This window comes from Haliotis cracherodii, unplaced genomic scaffold, assembly GCF_022045235.1.
Source record: "Haliotis cracherodii isolate W230 unplaced genomic scaffold, xgHalCrac1.p SCAF_9, whole genome shotgun sequence".
Taxonomy (NCBI): domain Eukaryota; kingdom Metazoa; phylum Mollusca; class Gastropoda; order Lepetellida; family Haliotidae; genus Haliotis; species Haliotis cracherodii.
In genome coordinates this window covers 49,932,944-49,953,475 of record NW_027266343.1, presented here as the reverse complement: position 1 = coordinate 49,953,475, position 20,532 = coordinate 49,932,944, and the positions used below count along the sequence as shown (strand labels likewise).

General features: G+C 43.0%; 1 protein-coding gene across 1 annotated transcript in view; it reads left to right on the top strand.

Moving 5' to 3' along the window:
* Nucleotides 1-16,355, top strand: part of LOC139452642 (E3 ubiquitin-protein ligase MARCHF5-like) — a 67,026-nt gene extending 50,671 nt beyond the window's left edge. The window contains exons 5-7 of the mRNA XM_071234180.1: nucleotides 10,573-10,736; nucleotides 15,065-15,683; nucleotides 15,822-16,355. Coding sequence (XP_071090281.1) covers nucleotides 10,573-10,736; nucleotides 15,065-15,202 — 302 coding nt within the window. The 3' untranslated portion in view covers nucleotides 15,203-15,683; nucleotides 15,822-16,355. The remainder of the gene's footprint in view (nucleotides 1-10,572; nucleotides 10,737-15,064; nucleotides 15,684-15,821) is intronic.
* Nucleotides 16,356-20,532: the final 4,177 nt, after the last annotated feature.

Below are 20,532 nucleotides of genomic sequence, written 5' to 3'. Positions count from 1 at the left end.
GTAATGATTACATCACCTATATAAATACCTCTGATTGTAATGATTACATCACCTATATGAATACCTATGATTGTAATGATTACATCACCGATATGAATACCTCTGATTGTAATGATTACATCACCTATATGAATACCTCTGATTGTAATGATTACATCACCTATATGAATACCTCTGATTGTAATGATTACATCACCTATATAAATACCTCTGATTGTAATGATTACATCACCTATATGAATACCTATGATTGTAATGATTACATCACCGATATGAATACCTCTGATTGTAATGATTACATCACCTATATGAATACCTCTGATTGTAATGATTACATCACCTATATGAATACCTCTGATGGTATTGATTACATCACCTATATGAATACCTCTGATGGTATTGATTACATCACCTATATGAATACCTCTGATTGTAATGATTACATCACCTATATGAATACCTCTGATTGTAATGATTACATCACCTATATAAATACCTCTGATTGTAATGATTACATCACCTATATGAATACCTCTGATTGTAATGATTACATCACCTATATGAATACCTCTGATTGTAATGATTACATCACCTATATGAATACCTCTGATTGTAATGATTACATCACCTATATGAATACCTCTGATTGTAATGATTACATCACCTATATGAATACCTCTGATTGTAATGATTACTTCACCGATATGAGTACCTCTGATTGTAATGATTACATCACCTATATGAATACCTCTGATGGTAATGATTACTTCACCTATATGAATACCTCTGATTGTAATGATTACATCACCTATATGAATACCTTCAATCTCAATTATTTGATTTCCTGTATGAATACATCTGATCATAATGATTATATTACCTGTATGAAGACCCGTGAAGATCCGGGGAAGAATAGATTTTCAGCAACCCATGGTTGCAGTAAAAGGTGACTATGCTTTTCGGAAGAGGCGACTAACGGGATCAGGTGGTCAAGATTGCTGACTTGGTTGATGCATGCCATCGTGTCCCAATTGTGTAGATCAATGCTCATGATGTCAATCACAGGAATGTCTGGTCCGGGCTCGATTATTTACAGACCGTTGTCATATAGGTGGAATATTGCTGAGTGTGGCATTAAACAAACAAACAAACAAACAAACAAACAAACAAACAAACAAGCAAACCGGTATGAATACCTCTGATCATAATGATTATATCGCCTACCTGGTATATGAATACATTTGATCAAACCATTGGGGATTCTGGGTCAGAATCTAGGTATCCAGCAACCTTTGCTTGTCCTTAGAGTCAATAATAGATCCGGTGGTCAGACACAGGGATTTGGTTAATTGCAGGTCCTAAAATGCATGGATCAATGCTCATATTGTCAATCACAGGATTGTCTGGACACAATTATTTACAGTCTATATAACTGGAACACTACTGAGTGGGGAAAACAAACAAACAAAAACAAAAGAATAAATTGAAAAGGACGAAGAAGCAATATATTCATAACACATTTATACCCAGTCTTATCAATGGTCGCCATCAAGCCCTCTATATAATGCTTTCAAAGCCAATGACAAGAGGAAACGATTCATCAGTTAGAACTGCTTATATTACAGCTGACATTAATTCCCCATCCCACGTCATTTTCAACCAACAGAATGATAAATCACATGACCATGCTGTGTCGTAACCCATTGAAATATTATTTATTGAACTTTGTTGTAATATTTAAAACAGGAAGGCTCTTAATGTTTCTCGCCATTAAGTAAATGATATTGTTTTGTCATCTGTTGCCACAAGGACTGACTTTGTATATATTAGCTTATTAAAGTGTGCATGTGTTCATGGTTGCGGCAGTGATGAGGCAGCTCGGCACCACGGGAGGGGGTAGCAGCACCGAGCCACCCATCTTGCAGATCACCACCGACTACACACACAGATCGCTGACTACTCAATAATTAAGCTACAAATACAGCTGTAATGGAATTCTTTGCTTTTACATTGCTGATGAAAGGCTGATGTGGCCGGATCCATCTGCCTTGTGTTACGGAGGTTGTCTTATAGAAATTGTGTTGTGGAGGTTGTGGTGTGTTTGTCGGGATGAGGATCCTTGTCATCTTACTTTATCACTTCTGGCAGCCTAATGCCATCTCCATTCTCACAAGCTGTCATTAGGGAAGTTGTCTTTGATCAGATAATTCTCCATTAATTCCTCTCAAGTCAACCGTGAAGTTAATTCAATCAAAGCTTACTGTTCGTTAGTGGGGGGAAATCCATATCTCTCTGTTAGCAATTTGTGAGGAAAACGCACTGCTGCTACAGCAGTAGGGTTTAGGGTTGGACTTAGGGTTGCAACTGAGGCTGTTGTTGCTGTTTGAGACAAGGATAACTTGATTTTCATGATACCCTGGTTTTTGCTTTTAGACCAGTGTGTTTCAACTGCAAGATCCTGTTTGTAAAGGTCCTGATGTTTTAACTTCAACATCCTGTTTTTTAAAGTCTGGATGTTTTAACCACAAGATCCTGTTTGTAAAAAGTCCCATGTTTTCTGAGGAAGGGATGGAGTTATGACCGACAGGCAAGAGGCTGAGTTATGGCTGAGAGGCAAGGGGTGGAGAAATGACTGAGAGACATGGGGTGGAGTTATGACTGGCAGACAGCGGCTGGAGTTATGACTGGCAGACAAGGGGTGGAGTTATGACTGAGAAACAAGGGGTGGAGTTATGACTGACAGACAAGGGGTGGAGTTATGACTGAGAAACAAGGGGTGGAGTTATGACTGACAGACAAGGGGTGGAGTTATGACTGACAGACAAGGGGTGGAGTTATGACTGAGAAACAAGGGGTGGAGTTATGACTGGCAGACAGCGGCTGGAGTTATGACTGAGAGACAAGGGAGACTTGAGTTATGACTGAGAGACAAGGGGTGGAGTTATGACTGAGAGACAAGGGAGGCTTGAGTTATGACTGAGAAACAAGGGGTGGAGTTATGACTGAGAGACAAGGGAGGCTTGAGTTATGACTGAGAGACAAGGGGTGGAGTTATGACTGGCAGACAAGGGGTGGAGTTATGACTGACAGACTTCGGGTGGAGAAATGACTGAGAGACAAGGGGTGGAGTTATGACTGAGAGACAAGGGAGACTTGAGTTATGACTGAGAGACAAGGGGTGGAGTTATGACTGAGAGACAAGGGAGGCTTGAGTTATGACTGAGAAACAAGGGGTGGAGTTATGACTGAGAGACAAGGGAGGCTTGAGTTATGACTGAGAGACAAGGGGTGGAGTTATGACTGGCAGACAAGGGGTGGAGTTATGACTGACAGACTTCGGGTGGAGAAATGACTGAGAGACAAGGGGTGGAGTTATGACTGGCAGACAAGGGGTGGAGTTATGACTGATAGACAAGGGGTGGAGTTATGACTGATAGACAAGGGAGGCTTGAGTTATGACTGACAGACAAGGGAGGCTTGAGTTATGACTGACAGACATGGGGTGGAGTTATGACTGGCAGACAAGGGGTGGAGTTATGACTGACAGACTTCGGGTGGAGAAATGACTGAGAGACAAGGGGTGGAGTTATGACTGGCAGACAAGGGGTGGAGTTATGACTGATAGACAAGGGATGGAGTTATGACTGATAGACAAGGGAGGCTTGAGTTATGACTGACAAACAAGGGAGGCTTGAGTTATGACTGACAGACATGGGGTGGAGAAATGACTGGCAGACAAGGGGTGGAGTTATGACTGACAGACATGGGGTGGAGAAATGACTGAGAGACAAGGGGTGGAGTTATGACTGACAGACAGTGGCTGGAGTTATGACTGACAGACAAGGGGTGGAGTTATGACTGAGAGACAAGGGAGGCTTGAGTTATGACTGAGAGACAAGGGGTTGAGTTATGACAGAAAAAGAGGATGTACTTTAATTTGAGTTTGCTCATTGTTTTCCCAAGTTGACTTTTTGCTGGAGTGGCTGTTTGATTGGCAATAGTTGTGGTTTTGCTGCAAACACTCAGTGTAGGCTCTCCTTGTTTCCAGCAGCTGGTTGTGTCAGTGCACTAATACAAAACACCTTGCTAACAGGGACGGCAGTGTTGGCAGCTTCACCTCAGTCTCAGCCAAGGAATTGTGGAAGATAATGAATACCAAACGTAGGCATTAGGACGTTACTGGTGTTCAAACCCCGGCAAACACTGTAATCCGGTGAGGGAACATGACAGATGCCGGCATTGGCAGCGTCCCCAGCAAGGGGGTATGTTGACGGTCGATGCAGTGGTAGCTGCTGCTCTGTTTACAAACATACCGCCCACTCACAGTCTGAGTAGTAGTACAGTCTCACCCAGGGTAGATGAGTACTACAGTCTCACCCAGGGTAGATGAGTAGGAGAGTCTCACCCAGGGTAGATGAGTACTACAGTCTCACCCAGGGTAGATGAGTAGGAGAGTCTCACCCAGGGTAGATGGGTGGTACAGTCTCACCCAGGGTAGATGAGTAGTACAGTCTCACCCAGGGTAGATGAGTAGTACAGTCTCACCCAGGGTAGATGAGTAATACAGTCTCACCCAGGGAAGATGAGTAGTACAGTCTCACCCAGGGTAGATGAGTAGTACAGTCTCACCCAGGGTAGATGAGTAGTACAGTCTCACCCAGGGAAGATGAGTAGTACTCACATGATACATCATGATGTATAACATATACTCCCAGGATACTCCTTATTATATAACATATACTCACAGGATACATCATGATGTATAACATATACTCACAGGATACATCATGATGTATAACATATACTCGCAGGATACATCATGATGTATAACATTTACTCCCAGGATACATGATGATATGTAACATATACTCGCAGGATACATTATGATGTATAACATTTACTCCCAGGATACATCATGATGTATAACATATACTCCCAGGATACATCATGATGTATAACATATACTCCCAGGATACTCCTTATTATATAACATATACTCCCAGGATATATCATGATGTATAACATATACTCCCAAGATACATCATGATGTATAACATATACTCCCAGGATACATCATGATATATAACATATACTTGCAGGATACATCATGATATATAACATATACTCCCAGGATACATCATGATATATAACATATACTCCCAGGATACATCATGATATACTACAACAAACTCCCAGGATAGCATGCTCATGTTATATCCGACTCACAATGTGTAGCTTTGTATTCCTGTCAGTTTACCTGAGCTCCAAGGTAAAGTTTATAGTGCACCTTGGCTGAAACCCTAGCATGTTGTCCCTAGTTCAAGTCTGTGCATGGGAAAGCAGTGATAAGGCAGAGGTTCCAGTCCCAAGAATGGCTAATTGAACAAAGATGGGAAAATATGCAACACACCTAGCTAAGATAGTGTGTTTGTCTTGGGGCGGTAGAAAAAAGTGCTTTTCTTTGTCCGTGCCAGGGGTTTGTGTCAACATAAGTGCCAGCTTGCCTGTGCTTCCTCAGTTGAGCAAATAGAGCTAAGCACTTAATCTAATTTGTATCTGGAGCTAAAACCAATGAACTCTGTGTTAACAGTGTCTTGGTGCTTGACAGCTAAAGGGAGATAACTTATGGATGTCATGGTCTGTTGATTAGGTCATAGGCCATTCTCTCATCATGTTATGATTGTGTATCTGCTAGTGATTTGTTAACATGCCTGTTGTCTGTAGGTGCAGTTTAGTGGTGCTTTATTACACTCACATAATTCAGTAAATGTGTTTCATCAGTGTATGTTATGACAATGTGAAGACACTGACCAAGGTTCTATTCCCCATTAGGGTACGACCGCCACTGTGGTCTCGTTGTAGAACGTTCGCCCGGAGAAAGGAAGGTTTTGGGTTCAATCCCCGCCTGTGTCATACCAAAAGACGTTAAAAGATGGTTCTTAATATCACCCTGTCTGGTGCGGAGTCAGTATACTGTGTCTGAGTGGGGTATTCATGTTAAACTGTATAAATCGGCATCAGTCTGGACTAGTACAAGCACGCACACACACACACACGCACACACGCACACATGCACACACGCACGCACACGCATGCACACCTCAACAAGCACACACACTTCAACAAGCACGCACACACACACACACACACACACACACACACACACACACACACACACACACACACACACACACACACACACACACACACACACACACACACACACACCAAAGACAACAAAACAAATTTAGCAATTTAGCGTTTAGCAACATTCACTCAATCACTCACCTGCTGAACTACTGAGTCTGTGGTCCCTCGGGGTATCCCAAATAATGAGTTCGTATGATTGTACCGCATGGAAAATACCCTGTCAGATATCGATGAGTTGTTGGGCGACACTGGTCAAGCCTGACTATAGCCCTAACCCTAACCCTAACCCTCACCCTAACCCTGGACCTAATCAGGGTGTCTAGCAGTGCCTGTCAGCACTAATTAAGGTTCTGACCTTCCCAAAATATTGTTGCAATGGACAATATCCGTCCATCATTGTTGGACTCCCATGACCCCTCCTGACGCCTGACCTCTCATGGCCTTGTCCTGTTCGCCAACAGCGGTGCTTGATGCCTTTAGGGACAGTAAGGCCGTGAGGTGGCGCCACCAGTCAAGTTCGTTAGTCAACCCCTGTTGGTGTGGCCTTGTCCTGTTCGCCAACAGCGGTGCTTGATGCCTTTAGGGACAGCAAGGTCGTGGAGGTGGCGCCACCCGTCAAGTTCGTTACAGTCAACCCCTGTTGGCGTGGTTTGAAAACTTAGGCACTGTGGGCATACAGGCTATTTCTCTTCTTCTTATCACTGTTGAGGATCACAGCTTGATGTAGCTTCTTAAAATTAGAGGATGGGTGAGTTGTTGAAACGAGATCAGGCTCTTGTAATGACTTAAGTGAGAGTATAATGTGGTAGAGCTCCTACAATGGCGCCAGTTTTCCCATCTACCTGTGATGATCCAGGTTAGAATAGGTCTTAAGCAACCCATGCTTGCTGTAAGAGGCGACTATGCTTGTCGTAAGAGGCGACTAACAGGATTGGGTGGTCAGGCCCAATGACTTGGTTGAAGCATGTCATCTCATCTCAATTGTAGGGATCGATGCGCATAATGTCAAACACTGGATTGTCTGGTCCATATTTGATTATTTACAGACCGCTGTCATATAGCTGGAATATTGCTAAGTGTAGTGTTAAACAAACAAACAAACAGATCTGGTCTCTATTGTCACCTTGTTGTTTACGTCCCGAAAATAAAAAGAGCCGGGTAAAAGCAGACTCACTGACTCCATGTAGATAGTTTAGGAAACAAAGTAGTGGTGTAATAATAGTGGCGATTCCAAGGGGGTGGGGGGTCCATTTAAAATTAGAAATGGTCCCCAGCGACAAAAAAAATAAATACCATCTTATTAGTGAAATGCCTGTGTACAGCGTTGATTTATTGCCAGTTGGACCTCCCACAGGAGGTTAAAAATAGACTTCACACTCTGTGGTTAGAAAAACCTGAACTGGCCTTTGAACAATTTTACATCTTTTATAATTTGATGTAAGCTTGTAATCGAGTTTATCTTGATGATGTCTTGTGGAGGATGCCTTAAAACAGCACTCACTCACTCACTCACTCACTCACTCACTCACTCACTCACTCACTCACTCCGTGTAGAGTACTGGACAGTTTACTGCTGTGAGGAGCTGAGGGTTAACGTGTACATACACTGTGACTAATTGCCAGCACAGGTTGCCTTTGTACAGGTTGTGTGCTGAAAGTATTCCCCATGTGCAGTTGGACCTGTTTTGGATTTGAAAAAAACCCTGCCAGAATCAAATATGCAGGGAAATATGACTCTTTCAGAAGGTGCAAAAATTCTATACTTCAAAACTATCAATCTGCACGCACTTCTTCCCCCTGATCCTTGAATGAGACGGGTTTTCCAGAGTTCTGTTGCCTTATTGCTCTCAGGTTTAATAATCATGTGCATTTTGTATTAACTCAAATCCAGCAGTCTTCTTCAGGATATTGATCGGCTTCATGAATTTGTTAAGTTCTATCATCTGTTGTCTGTGATGCTGAGCTGATATCTTGTGGTCGGGCAGAATGTCGAAGGATGACATACTGGTTGGTGTGTTTCATTCCCACGTTTTAGACACAGGTTTGATATTCGCAATAAGTGGAGTAGGTAGTTGGGGTATGAGATGGGTGAGTGAGTGAGTATGGTTTTACGCCGCTTTTAGCAATATTCCAGCAATATCACGACGGGGGACACCAGAAATGGGCTTCACACATTGTACCCATGTCGGGAATCGAACCAGGGTCTTCGGCGTGACAAGCGAATGCTTTAACCACGAGGCTACCCAAGGGTATGAGATGGGATGTGGTTAATTTTGATTAAAGTGTTTTAACATCTAGTGGTTCCTCTGAGACAATCCATGAGACAGAGAAGCATTGAAATAAATCCCTGGCTGTCTTTGTACAATCATACCCGACGTGATAAATATGTAATTATGAACTAACTCAAGAGAAGAGCGGTTTGCCTGCTCCAAATATCACCATACAGCACCTTTTTAAGGGACCTATGAACATCCAGGGCAGAATAGGTCTTCAGCAACCCGTGCTTGCTGTAAGAGGCGACTATGCTTGTAAAAGGCGACTAACAGCATCGAGTGGCCAGGCTCACTGACTTGGTTGATGCATGTCATTGTATTCCATTTGTGTAGATCGATGCTCATAATATCAATCAATGGATTGTCTGGTCCAGACAATTATTCACAGACTGCTGTCATACGGCTGAAATATTGCTGAGTGCAGCGTTAAACAACAAACAAACAAACTTTGTTACAGCTGATCACAAGACTGCAGGGTAATGTCTGACACCCATGCAGTGATGCACACTGTCAAGCTGATACTAATCAGCTGATGAACACTCTCACCTGCCCTGGTGCTCACACCCTGCGTTCCACCGTGAGTCATCAAGCAACCTCCTTACTCTTCAACTGCACAAAAAATTGACGGATATTATTTGAGCCTATTTTTGTTGCTTCCCCTCTCACTTGGCTGGTAGAGAGTGGAGGGAGTGGGATTCACAATGTTATAAATGTTTCCCTCGTTTGACTTGTGCTCCCTCCTGGCGATTGTCCATGGCTTCTGTAGAATGTTGATACAAGCTTGCCGCTGCTGCAGATCAGGTTCATTGTAGACATGTGGGGTGCAGCATTTATACCAAACCTGCCCGTTTCCTTAACACAGCACACTCACTCACTCACTCACTCACTCACTCACTCACTCACTCACTCACTTGTCAGATGCCACAACTAGAGCTGTCAAAGCACCCCTGGCTCTCTGTTTCTTTGGTTATTGATAGTTTGGGTTTAGTAACTTTGTAATTTATGATGGATGTCCACCAAACTTTGTGTGAATAACATCAAAAGCTTTCATGTTAATGAGTGAGTAAGTTTTAGAAGAAGAGTGAAATACTAAGTTATGTTGCCATAGTGTGTGAAATACTAAGTCTTGTTGCCATAGCGAGTGAAATACTAAGTCATGTTGCCATGATGAGTGAAATACTAAGTCGTGTTTCTATAGTGAGTGAAATACTAAGTCATGTTGCCATGGTGAGAGAAATACTAAGTAATGTTGCCATGGTGAGAGAAATACTAAGTCATGTTGCCATAGTGAGTGAAATACTAAGTCATGTTGCCATAGTGAGTGAAATACTAAGTCATGTTGCCATAGTGAGAGAAATACTAAGTCATGTTGCCATAGTGAGTGAAATACTAAGTCATGTTGCCATAGTGAGAGAAATACTAAGTCATGTTGCCATGATGAGTGAAATACTAAGTCATGTTGCCATAGTGAGTGAAATACTAAGTCATGTTGCCATGATGAGTGAAATACTAAGTCGTGTTTCTATAGTGAGTGAAATACTAAGTCATGTTGCCATGATGAGTGAAATACTAAGTTGTGTTGCCATAGTGAGTGAAATACTAAGTCATGTTGCCATGGTGAGTGAAATACTTAGTCATGTTGCCATGATGAGTGAAATACTAAGTCATGTTGCCATGGTGAGTGAAATACTAAGTCATGTTGCCATGATGAGTGAAATACTAAGTCATGTTGCCATAGTGAGTGAAATACTAAGTCATGTTGCCATGATGAGTGAAATACTAAGTCGTGTTTCTATAGTGAGTGAAATACTTAGTCATGTTGCCATGATGAGTGAAATACTAAGTTGTGTTGCCATAGTGAGTGAAATACTAAGTCATGTTGCCATAGTGAGTGAAATACTAAGTCATGTTGCCATGATGAGTGAAATACTAAGTCATGTTGCCATGGTGAGTGAAATACTAAGTCATGTTGCCATGGTGAGTGAAATACTAAGTCATGTACATAAAGGTAGGAGATGATATTGAAGAAATAAAAAGTAAAAAGATGTATATATATTTTTTCAATCAAACATAACATTCTACAAAATGTAAAGGAGGTTTTTTTGGATCGGGGTTTGACATGATCTTAATACAATACTTTGTGTTTCAGAGTATTCGCGGCTGACCCGCGTCCCGGCTGAGACTGTGCCGCTGTCTGACCCCATCTCTGCCACACGGGTGCTGTGTGGGGCCCTGATCATGCCCACCATTGCAACCATCGTAGGCAAACTCATGTTTGGGTCTGTGGAATCTAATTTCCAGAGGACTTTACTGGTGAGTTGATACATATTTCTGATGGGGCATTTGGGAAAATGTGGGCATGGGGTGGCTGCTTCTGTCTTTGCATGTAATGTGAACACCTTCCTCGTGAAGCTAGTAATTGTTCAGGAGTCTTTTATATACTTTTTAAAATGTATACATGGTGTATTTTACCTTTCATTATAAAGTCATTTGATATGTTTTGTTTGAATGTACATTTGCCATTTTCCATCAGTATGTGACCTTGCAATACGAGCATGAAAAATAATGAAAATTAAAGCGTAGATTCTTTTCAAACTTGGTGAACACTTTCTAAACCAAAAGGAGAAGTTCAGTGCTAAGTTTGATTTCAATATTTGGATTTTCTGACAAAAACAACTATTTATTTTTATTAGCTCACCCGGTCCAAAGGACCAAGGTGAGCTTATGCCATACCGTGGCATCTGTCCGGCGTCCGTAATTCACAATTTTTCCAAACGACTTCTTCTTCTGAACCACTAATTGGAAATTAACGAAACTTGACTGGAAGCATCCCTAGGTGGTGGGGAATAAAAATTGTACAAATGGCATCTTTGACCTCCCAGGGGACTGAAGGCGGCAGCCAAATAGGGGTAATTTGGCTATATTGCTTTAAACAACTTCTTCTCTGGAACTAAGGATGGATATCAACGATATATGGTTGGAAGCATTTTCCTGTGGTGAGGATTCAAAAGTTTACAAATGGAGGGGCTGAAGCCCCAAGGGGCTGAGGGGCGGGGCTAAATAGGGATAATTTGGCTATGTTGCTTTCAGCGACTTCTTCTCTGGAGGCGGCCTCCGTGGTCTAGTGGTAGAGCGTCCGCCTGGAGAGCGGAAGGTCCGGGGTTCGATCCCCGGACGCATCATACCAAAAGACGTTAAAAGATGGTACTTTTTGTTACCCTGTCTGGCGCTCGGCATTAAGGGGCTAAAACAAGGACTGGTCGGCTCGATGCAGTATATTGTGTCTGAGTGGGGTATTCATGTTAAACTGCGGCATGGATCTCAGTGGGCTAGCACTATAAATCGGCATCAGTCCGGACTAGTACAAGCAGCCACACACACACACATGCAAGCACGTCGCTATATAAGTGCAATAATCTTGGACGCGACGTTAAACCCAATTTCACCTCACCTCACCTCTTCTCTGGAACTTAGAGATAGATATCAACCATATTTGGTTGGAAGCATTCTCCGGTGGTGAGAATTCAAAATTGTACAAATGAAAGGGCTGATTATCACACCTCCCAAGGGGCTGAGGGGCGGGGCGAAATAGGGGTAATTTGGCGTAATTGCTTCTAACGACTTCCTCTTTGGAACTAAGAGATACATATCAACCATATTTGGTTGAAAGCATTCTCCAATGGGGGGGATTCAAATCGGATAAATGGAGGGGCTGACAATCCCTCCCTCTTCGCCCCAGGGGCTGAGGGGTAGGGCCAAAAAGAGTTTATTACCTGGACACAGTTAACATCCCCACCATATAACTATATGTACAATTGCTGAGTATAATGAGAGGAATGCACATATGCTACCAGGACTGTAGCTCCGTCCTGCAGTCTCAAAGGAGTTAGAACCTTGACCATAACATGCAAACTGATATTATCCCCACCCTATGATAAACAGATACATTGTATACATATGTTTGTTATGAAGAGAATAATACAATTATGCCAATAGGATTCACCCTTGGGTCCAACCTTGCCTCTGGAAACTTAGATCCTGGATAATAACATGGAAACGGTTCAGATCTTTATGCAACATTTGTATCTAGAGGAGTACACGTTCATGCTGTCAGATTTGCCATCCACCCCTTTTTAATGCTGACAGAGTCAAAATTATGAAATATTTGCAGTGTTATATACATGTACAATGCAAATGTATATTATGTCATGATTGCTTAAGGGGGCACGGGTGCCCCAGTGGTCTAAGGCGCCGCAATTCGCTGTGCAGAGTTGCCTCCCTTGGGCACGCCAGAAACCTATGATTGTGGGTTCGAATCACGGTTTGCCCCGAACCATACCCGTGCTCGTGTGTTTCACCGAAGTGGTAATCGTCTGAGACCTACATCACTTCCGGCTTTCCTCCCACATTAAGCTGACACGCCGTGATATAACTGGAATACTGTTAAAAAAACAGCGTTAAACCAAACGCACTCACTCACTCATGATTGCATAGATATCCAGGTGAGCGATACAGGCCCTGTGGGCCTCTTGTTGTTACTCAGAATTCTACTTAAACATTTGTGCGACCTATAACTTGACAACTACAGCATGGATAGCGAACAGTTCTCATATAAATAGGAGAGGTGCATTCCCAAATTTGATTTAGATATGTTAATTTTCTGAGAAAATATGAATTTTTAGAAGTTTTGAACTTATGTGGTTTTTTTACTTTAACATTTGTTCAACCTATAACTTGTGAACTATAAAATTGATTCTTTTTAAATTTGAATTTAAGGAACACTTTCGCTAGATTTTGATATGTATATATTTTTAATTTTTATTTTTTTTCATGTTTTCAACTTCTGCCTGACTTGCTGTCTGTTATCCAATAATGATTGACAGAATCTAGGCTGGAATCTCTAGATCATAACGATTTCAGTTTACAAGATAACGTATTTGTCGTATTAGACACCACCATCCAAGCACTTTTAGACTGCAATGAATCTCTATAAGCCCCTCATACTATCCCTGAAAATGTTTCTCGTGTTTAACACATTTTTTACAGAAAAGTCAGCTGTGTAGAAGGGGTGCATAGCATTCATGCACGTGTGAGCGTGTTTCCTTCACCATAATCACTCAATGGTCGATTACAAATGGTGACTCATCAAACTGTTTCGTGCATACAAAAACTACCTGACATACCAAATGCTGGGAATGTGTTTCAGAATGACGACAGGTTTTCAGTCACCTGTCTCATTACCTGTTATCCCCAAAGTTTCACATTCAATGATGTTAAAACCCATTTTGGATACATGTTGGTGGGGTACATGCTGAACTTACATGTGGGTGGAGTGAATGTGGGTGGTGTAAGTGTGGGTGGGGTGAGTGTGGGTGGGGTGGTGTAAGTGGGGTGGGGTGGTGTAAGTGTGGGTGGGGTGAGTGTGGGTGGAGTGAGTGTGGGTGGGGTGAGTGTGGGTGGAGTGAGTGTGGGTGGGGTGAGTGTGGGTGGGGTGAGTGGTGTAAGTGTGGGTGGGGTGAGTGTGGGTGGAGTGAGTGTGGGTGGGGTGAGTGTGGGTGGAGTGAGTGTGGGTGGGGTGGTGTAAGTGTGGGTTTGGTGGTGTATGTGTGAGTGAGTGAGTGTGGGGTGAGTGTGGACGGGGTGAGTATGGGTGGGGTGAGTATGGATGGGGTGATAGAGTGTGGGTGGGGTGAATGAGCGTCGGTGGGGTGAGTGAGTGTTGGGGGGGTGACTGAGTGTGGGTGGGGTGAGTGTGGGTGGGGGGAGTGTTTGTGGGTGGAGTGAGTGTGGGTGGGGTGGGTGAGTGTGGGTGGGGTGAGTGTGGATGGGGTGAGTGAGTGTGGGTGGAGTGAGTGTAGGTGGGGTGGGTGAGTGTGGGTGGGTGGAGTGAGTTTGGGTGGGGTGGGTGAGTGTGGGTAGGGTGAGTGTGGGTGGGGTGAGTATGGGTGGGGTGATACAGTGTGGCTTGGTTGAATGAGTGTCGGTGAGTGTGGGTGGGTGGGGTGAGTGAGTGTGTGGGGTGAGTGTGGGTGGTGTGAGTGTTGGTGGGGTGAGTGGTGTGAGTGTGGGTGGTGTGAGTGTGGATGGTGTGAGTGTGGGTGGTGTGAGTGTGGGTGGTGTGAATGTGGGTGGTGTGAGTGTGGGTGGTGTGAGTGTGGGTGGAGTGAGTGTGGGTATGGTATCTATCACAATCAAAGGTGTACAAAAGGTCACGCTTTCTGTTTGCAGGGTGGTATAGCATTTATCGCCATCAAGGGTGTACAAAAGGTCACAATTTCTGTTTGCAGGGTGGTATAGCATTTATCGCCATCAAGGGTGTACAAAAGGTCACAATTTCTGTTTGCAGGGTGGTATAGCATTTATCGCCATCAAGGGTGTACAAAAGGTCACAATTTCTGTTTGCAGGGTGGTATAGCATTTATCGCCATCAAGGGTGTACAAAAGGTCACTATTTCTGTTTGCAGGGTGGTATAGCATTTATCGCCATCAAGGGTGTACAAAAGGTCACTATTTCTGTCTACAGGGTGGTATAGCATTTATCGCCATCAAGGGTGTACAAAAGGTCACTATTTCTGTTTGCAGGGTGGTATAGCATTTATCGCCATCAAGGGTGTACAAAAGGTCACAATTTCTGTTTGCAGGGTGGTATAGCATTTATCGCCATTAAGGGTGTTCTCAAGATTTACTACAAGCAGCAGCAGTATCTCCGGCAGGCCAACCGCATCATCCTGGACTTCCCTGAAGAAACATCATGTGCAGCTCAGACGCCGCCACAGTGAGCCCAGCTCCAGGTGACACTGGAGCCAAACAAAAGCTCCATGGGACACTGGAGCCAAACAAGTGGACTTTGTGTGGAGGGATACACGGATGATGTAGATATTTAACTTGTGATGTATATTTTGTAAATAATGATCATCAGGGACTGATCTAGTGACAGACATTGTCAAGTTTGAACTTGAGTGTACACAAACAGAAACACTGCCTTCTGTGAACAGACATGCAGACACAGGCATGTTTTGTGTGAACCCGTAATTTATCTCTGTCTTTTTCGACAAACTGACATATACACAGACATAGCCAGACACTTCAGAGACACCCATAATTAGTTCTCCTGACTACAAACATCAAGTCACATACACAACAAGAGGTTAACACATGGACACAGTGATATGATGCCACAGCAGGATCCAGGGATGATCCACAGCAGGATCCAGGGATGATCCACAGCAGGATCCAGGGATGATCCATAGCAGGATCCAGGTCTGATCCACAGCAGGATCCAGGGATGATCCATAGAAGGATCAGTGGATGATCCACAGCAGGATCCAGGGCTGATCCACAGCAGGATCCAGGGCTGATCCATAGAAGGATCAGTGGATGATCCACAGCAGGATCCAGGGATGATCCATAGCAGGATGAAGGGTGGCATGACCTCTTCCTTTCAATAGTTTTGTAGATTTGTCAATGATTGCTGCAAATTGTGTTTTCTAATTCCCCCTATTTCAATATTCCTAGATTATGATATACACATCAGCATAAAGACTGCTGTAAAGATATAAAGAATATTGTAAGAGAGACTCACACACATTCTGGAAGTGGTGGGAGAGTAAAAAACAAAACGTACAACACTATGGATAACAAAATGATTAATGAAATATAGCGACGTTTCAATGTAGATTCGTACACTGTTATCAAGCTACAAACACGCAAAAGCAGAGAAACACACTCACACACAGACATGATCAACCACAGTCACACGTATTGAGCTACACACATGATCAGACACATATATTAAGAAACATATGATCAGACACATTAAGACACACATATTCAGCTTCACATATTAAGACACACATGATCAGACACATTAAGACACACATATTCAGCTTCACATATTAAGACACACATGATCAGACATATTAAGACACACATATTCAGCTTCACATATTAAGACACACATGATCAGACATATTAAGACACACATATTCAGCTTCACATATTAAGACACACATGATCAGACACATTAAGACACACATATTCAGCTTCACATATTAAGACACACATGATCAGACATATTAAGACACACATATTCAGCTTCACATATTAAGACACACATGATCAGACATATTAAGACACACATATTCAGCTTCACATATTAAGACACACATGATCAGACATATTAAGACACACATATTCAGCTTCACATATTAAGACACACATGATCAGACACATTAAGACACACATATTCAGCTTCACATATTAAGACACACATGATCAGACATATTAAGACACACATATTCAGCTTCACATATTAAAACACACATGATCAAACACATATTAAGACACATATGATCAGACACAGATATTAAGACACACCTATTAAGACACATGATCAGATACATATGAAGACATGCATGATCAGACACACATATTAAGACACACACATGATCAGATACATATTAAGACACACTCATGATCAGATACACATATTAAGACACACATGATCAGACACATTAAGACACACATATTCAGCTTCACATATTAAGACACACATGATCAGACATATTAAGACACACATATTCAGCTTCACATATTAAGACACACATGATCAGACATATTAAGACACACATATTCAGCTTCACATATTAAGACACACATGATCAGACACATTAAGACACACATATTCAGCTTCACATATTAAGACACACATGATCAGACACATTAAGACACACATATTCAGCTTCACATATTAAGACACACATGATCAGACATATTAAGACACACATATTCAGCTTCACATATTAAAACACACATGATCAAACACATATTAAGACACATATGATCAGACACAGATATTAAGACACACCTATTAAGACACATGATCAGATACATATGAAGACATGCATGATCAGACACACATATTAAGACACACACATGATCAGATACATATTAAGACACACTCATGATCAGATACACATATTAGGACACACATGATCAGACACACATGATCAGACACACATATCAAGGTACACACATGGTCAGACACACACCTACAAAGGCCGACATTTTGTGATATGCAGGACAGTATTCCTCCCTGTGTGGGGTTCCCAGTACAGGGATGGCTGCGTTGATAGTCCCGACTGTGAAAGATACAGACGAATGTGTCTTATACCGGAATATGTAATAGCACCTGACACAGGCATATCAATATTCAAGAGTCCTGTTGTTAGTTACTGACGTTTGTGGGCTGTGTATTTGTCTGTCACCTTTCATTGTATAACAAATAAAACATTGTGGCAGTTTTAACAGCCATTTACAGAGAAAGAAGAAGTGTTTGGTCTTTATTCACTGACAATCCCTTGCCATACAATGGGAGGTGAGTATTGGTCCAGGTATTGTCCATCTGTCTTTCTCAAACACAGGATGAAAGGAGACTGTTGGAAATAGTTAGAAATAGGCAGGGACTTTATGAATTAGCATTATGTTATCTTGCCTGTTGTTTCCCCTTGTGGCCATGTCGTTCGTAGCACCAGAGCAACACTATGGAGGGATTTCTCATGCAAGAAAGACATGAGTTTGAAAATGACTATTTTGGGGAGCATTATACAAGCTATATGTATCAAGTCAAAAATAAGGTTTATAGGATAATATTTACATTTTCATTTTTATCATGCTGTATTTAATGATATTTATGACATGGAGGTGTCGTAAAGGGGAATGTCAATATGTCTGGGGCTTGGCTGGCTTTGTGCCCTACCCCACTGAACACAGTTACATCCTTTAGCTATACCAGGATCTGCTGATTAAGAGATCAAAACATCTTATTAGTCAACACCTTACCCTTGCTTATGGGCTGCACCATCTTGGTGAATTGTTATAGTCTTGAGTGCATATAGTCAGTGATTGTCGGGGGCCTGTGTTGGCTTGTGATTGTGTGGGGCCTGTGTTGGTCTGTGATTGTCAGGGGCCTGTGTTGGTCTGTGTTTGTCTGTGGCCTGTGTTGGTCTGTGATTGTGTATGGTCTGTGTTGGTCTGTGGTTGTGTGGGCCTGTGTTGGTCTGTGATTGTGTTAGGCCTGTCTTGATCTGTGATTGTGTTAGGCCTGTGTTGGTCTGTGATTGTGTGTGGCCTGTGTTGGTCTGTGATTGTGTGGGGCCTGTGTTGGTTGTGTGATTGTGTGGGGCATGTGTTGGTCTGTGATTGTGTGGGGCATATGTTGGCTTGTGATTGTGTGGGGCCTGAGTTGGTCTGTGATTGTGTGGGGCCTGTGTTGGCTTGTGATTGTGTATGGTCTGTATTGGTATGTGGTTGTGTGGGCCTGTGTTGGCTTGTGATTGTGTTAGGCCTGTGTTGATCTGTGATTGTGTGGGGCCTGTGTTGGTCTGTGATTGTGGATGGTCTGTATTGGTCTGTGGTTGTGTGGGCCTGTGTTGGTCTGTGATTGTGTGGGGCCTGTGTTGATCTGTGATTGTGGTTTGTCTGTATTGGTCTGTGGTTGTGTGGGCCTGTGTTGGTCTGTGATTGTGTGTGCCTGTGTTGGTCTGTGATTGTCGGGGGCCTGTGTTGGCTTGTGATTGTGTGGGGCCTGAGTTGGTCTGTGATTGTGTGGGGCCTGTGTTGATATGTGATTGTGTGTGGCCTGTGTTTATCTGTGATTGTGTGGGGCCTGTGTTTATCTGTGATTGTGTGGGGCATGTGTTGGTCTGTGATTGTGTGGGGCATGTGTTGGTCTGTGGTTGTGTGGGCCTGTGTTGGTCTGTGATTGTGTGTGCCTGTGTTGATCTGTGATTGTGTGGGGCCTGTGTTGATATGTGATTGTGTGTGCCTGTGTTGGTCTGTGATTGTGTGTGCCTGTGTTGATCTGTGATTGTGTTAGGCCTGTGTTGATATGTGATTGTGTGGGGCCTGTGTTGATATGTGATTGTGTGTGGCCTGTGTTGGTCTGTGATTGTGTGTGCCTGTGTTGATCTGTGATTGTGTGTGCCTGTGTTGATCTGTGATTGTGTGTGCCTGTGTTGATCTGTGATTGTGTGTGCCTGTGTTGATATGTGATTGTGTGTGCCTGTGTTGGTCTGTGGTTGTGTGTGCCTGTGTTGGTCTGTGATTGTGTGTGCCTGTGTTGATCTGTGATTGTGTTAGGCCTGTGTTGATATGTGATTGTGTGTGGCCTGTGTTGATATGTGATTGTGTGTGGCCTGTGTTGATATGTGATTGTGTGGGGCCTGTGTTGATATGTGATTGTGTGTGGCCTGTGTTGGTCTGTGATTGTGTGGGGCATGTGTTGATATGTGATTGTGTGTGCCTGTGTTGATATGTGATTGTGTGGGGCCTGTGTTGATATGTGATTGTGTGTGGCCTGTGTTGATATGTGATTGTGTGTGGCCTGTGTTGGTCTGTGATTGTGTGGGGCATGTGTTGATCTGTGATTGTGTTAGGCCTGTGTTGATATGTGATTGTGTGTGGCCTGTGTTGATATGTGATTGTGTGGGGCCTGTGTTGATATGTGATTGTGTGGGGCCTGTGTTGGTCTGTGATTGTGTGGGGCATGTGTTGATCTGTGATTGTGTTAGGCCTGTGTTGATATGTGATTGTGTGGGGCCTGTGTTGATATGTGATTGTGTGTGGCCTGTGTTGATATGTGATTGTGTGTGGCCTGTGTTGATATGTGATTGTGTGTGGCCTGTGTTGGTCTGTGATTGTGTGGGGCATGTGTTGGTCTGTGATTGTGTGTGGCCTGTGTTGATATGTGATTGTGTGGGGCCTGTGTTGATATGTGATTGTGTGGGGCCTGTGTTGATATGTGATTGTGTGGGGCCTGTGTTGGTCTGTGATTGTGTGGGGCATGTGTTGATCTGTGATTGTGTTAGGCCTGTGTTGATATGTGATTGTGTGGGGCCTGTGTTGATATGTGATTGTGTGTGGCCTGTGTTGATATGTGATTGTGTGTGGCCTGTGTTGGTCTGTGATTGTGTGGGGCATGTGTTGATCTGTGATTGTGTTAGGCCTGTGTTGATATGTGATTGTGTGGGGCCTGTGTTGATATGTGATTGTGTGGGGCCTGTGTTGATATGTGATTGTGTGTGGCCTGTGTTGATATGTGATTGTGTGT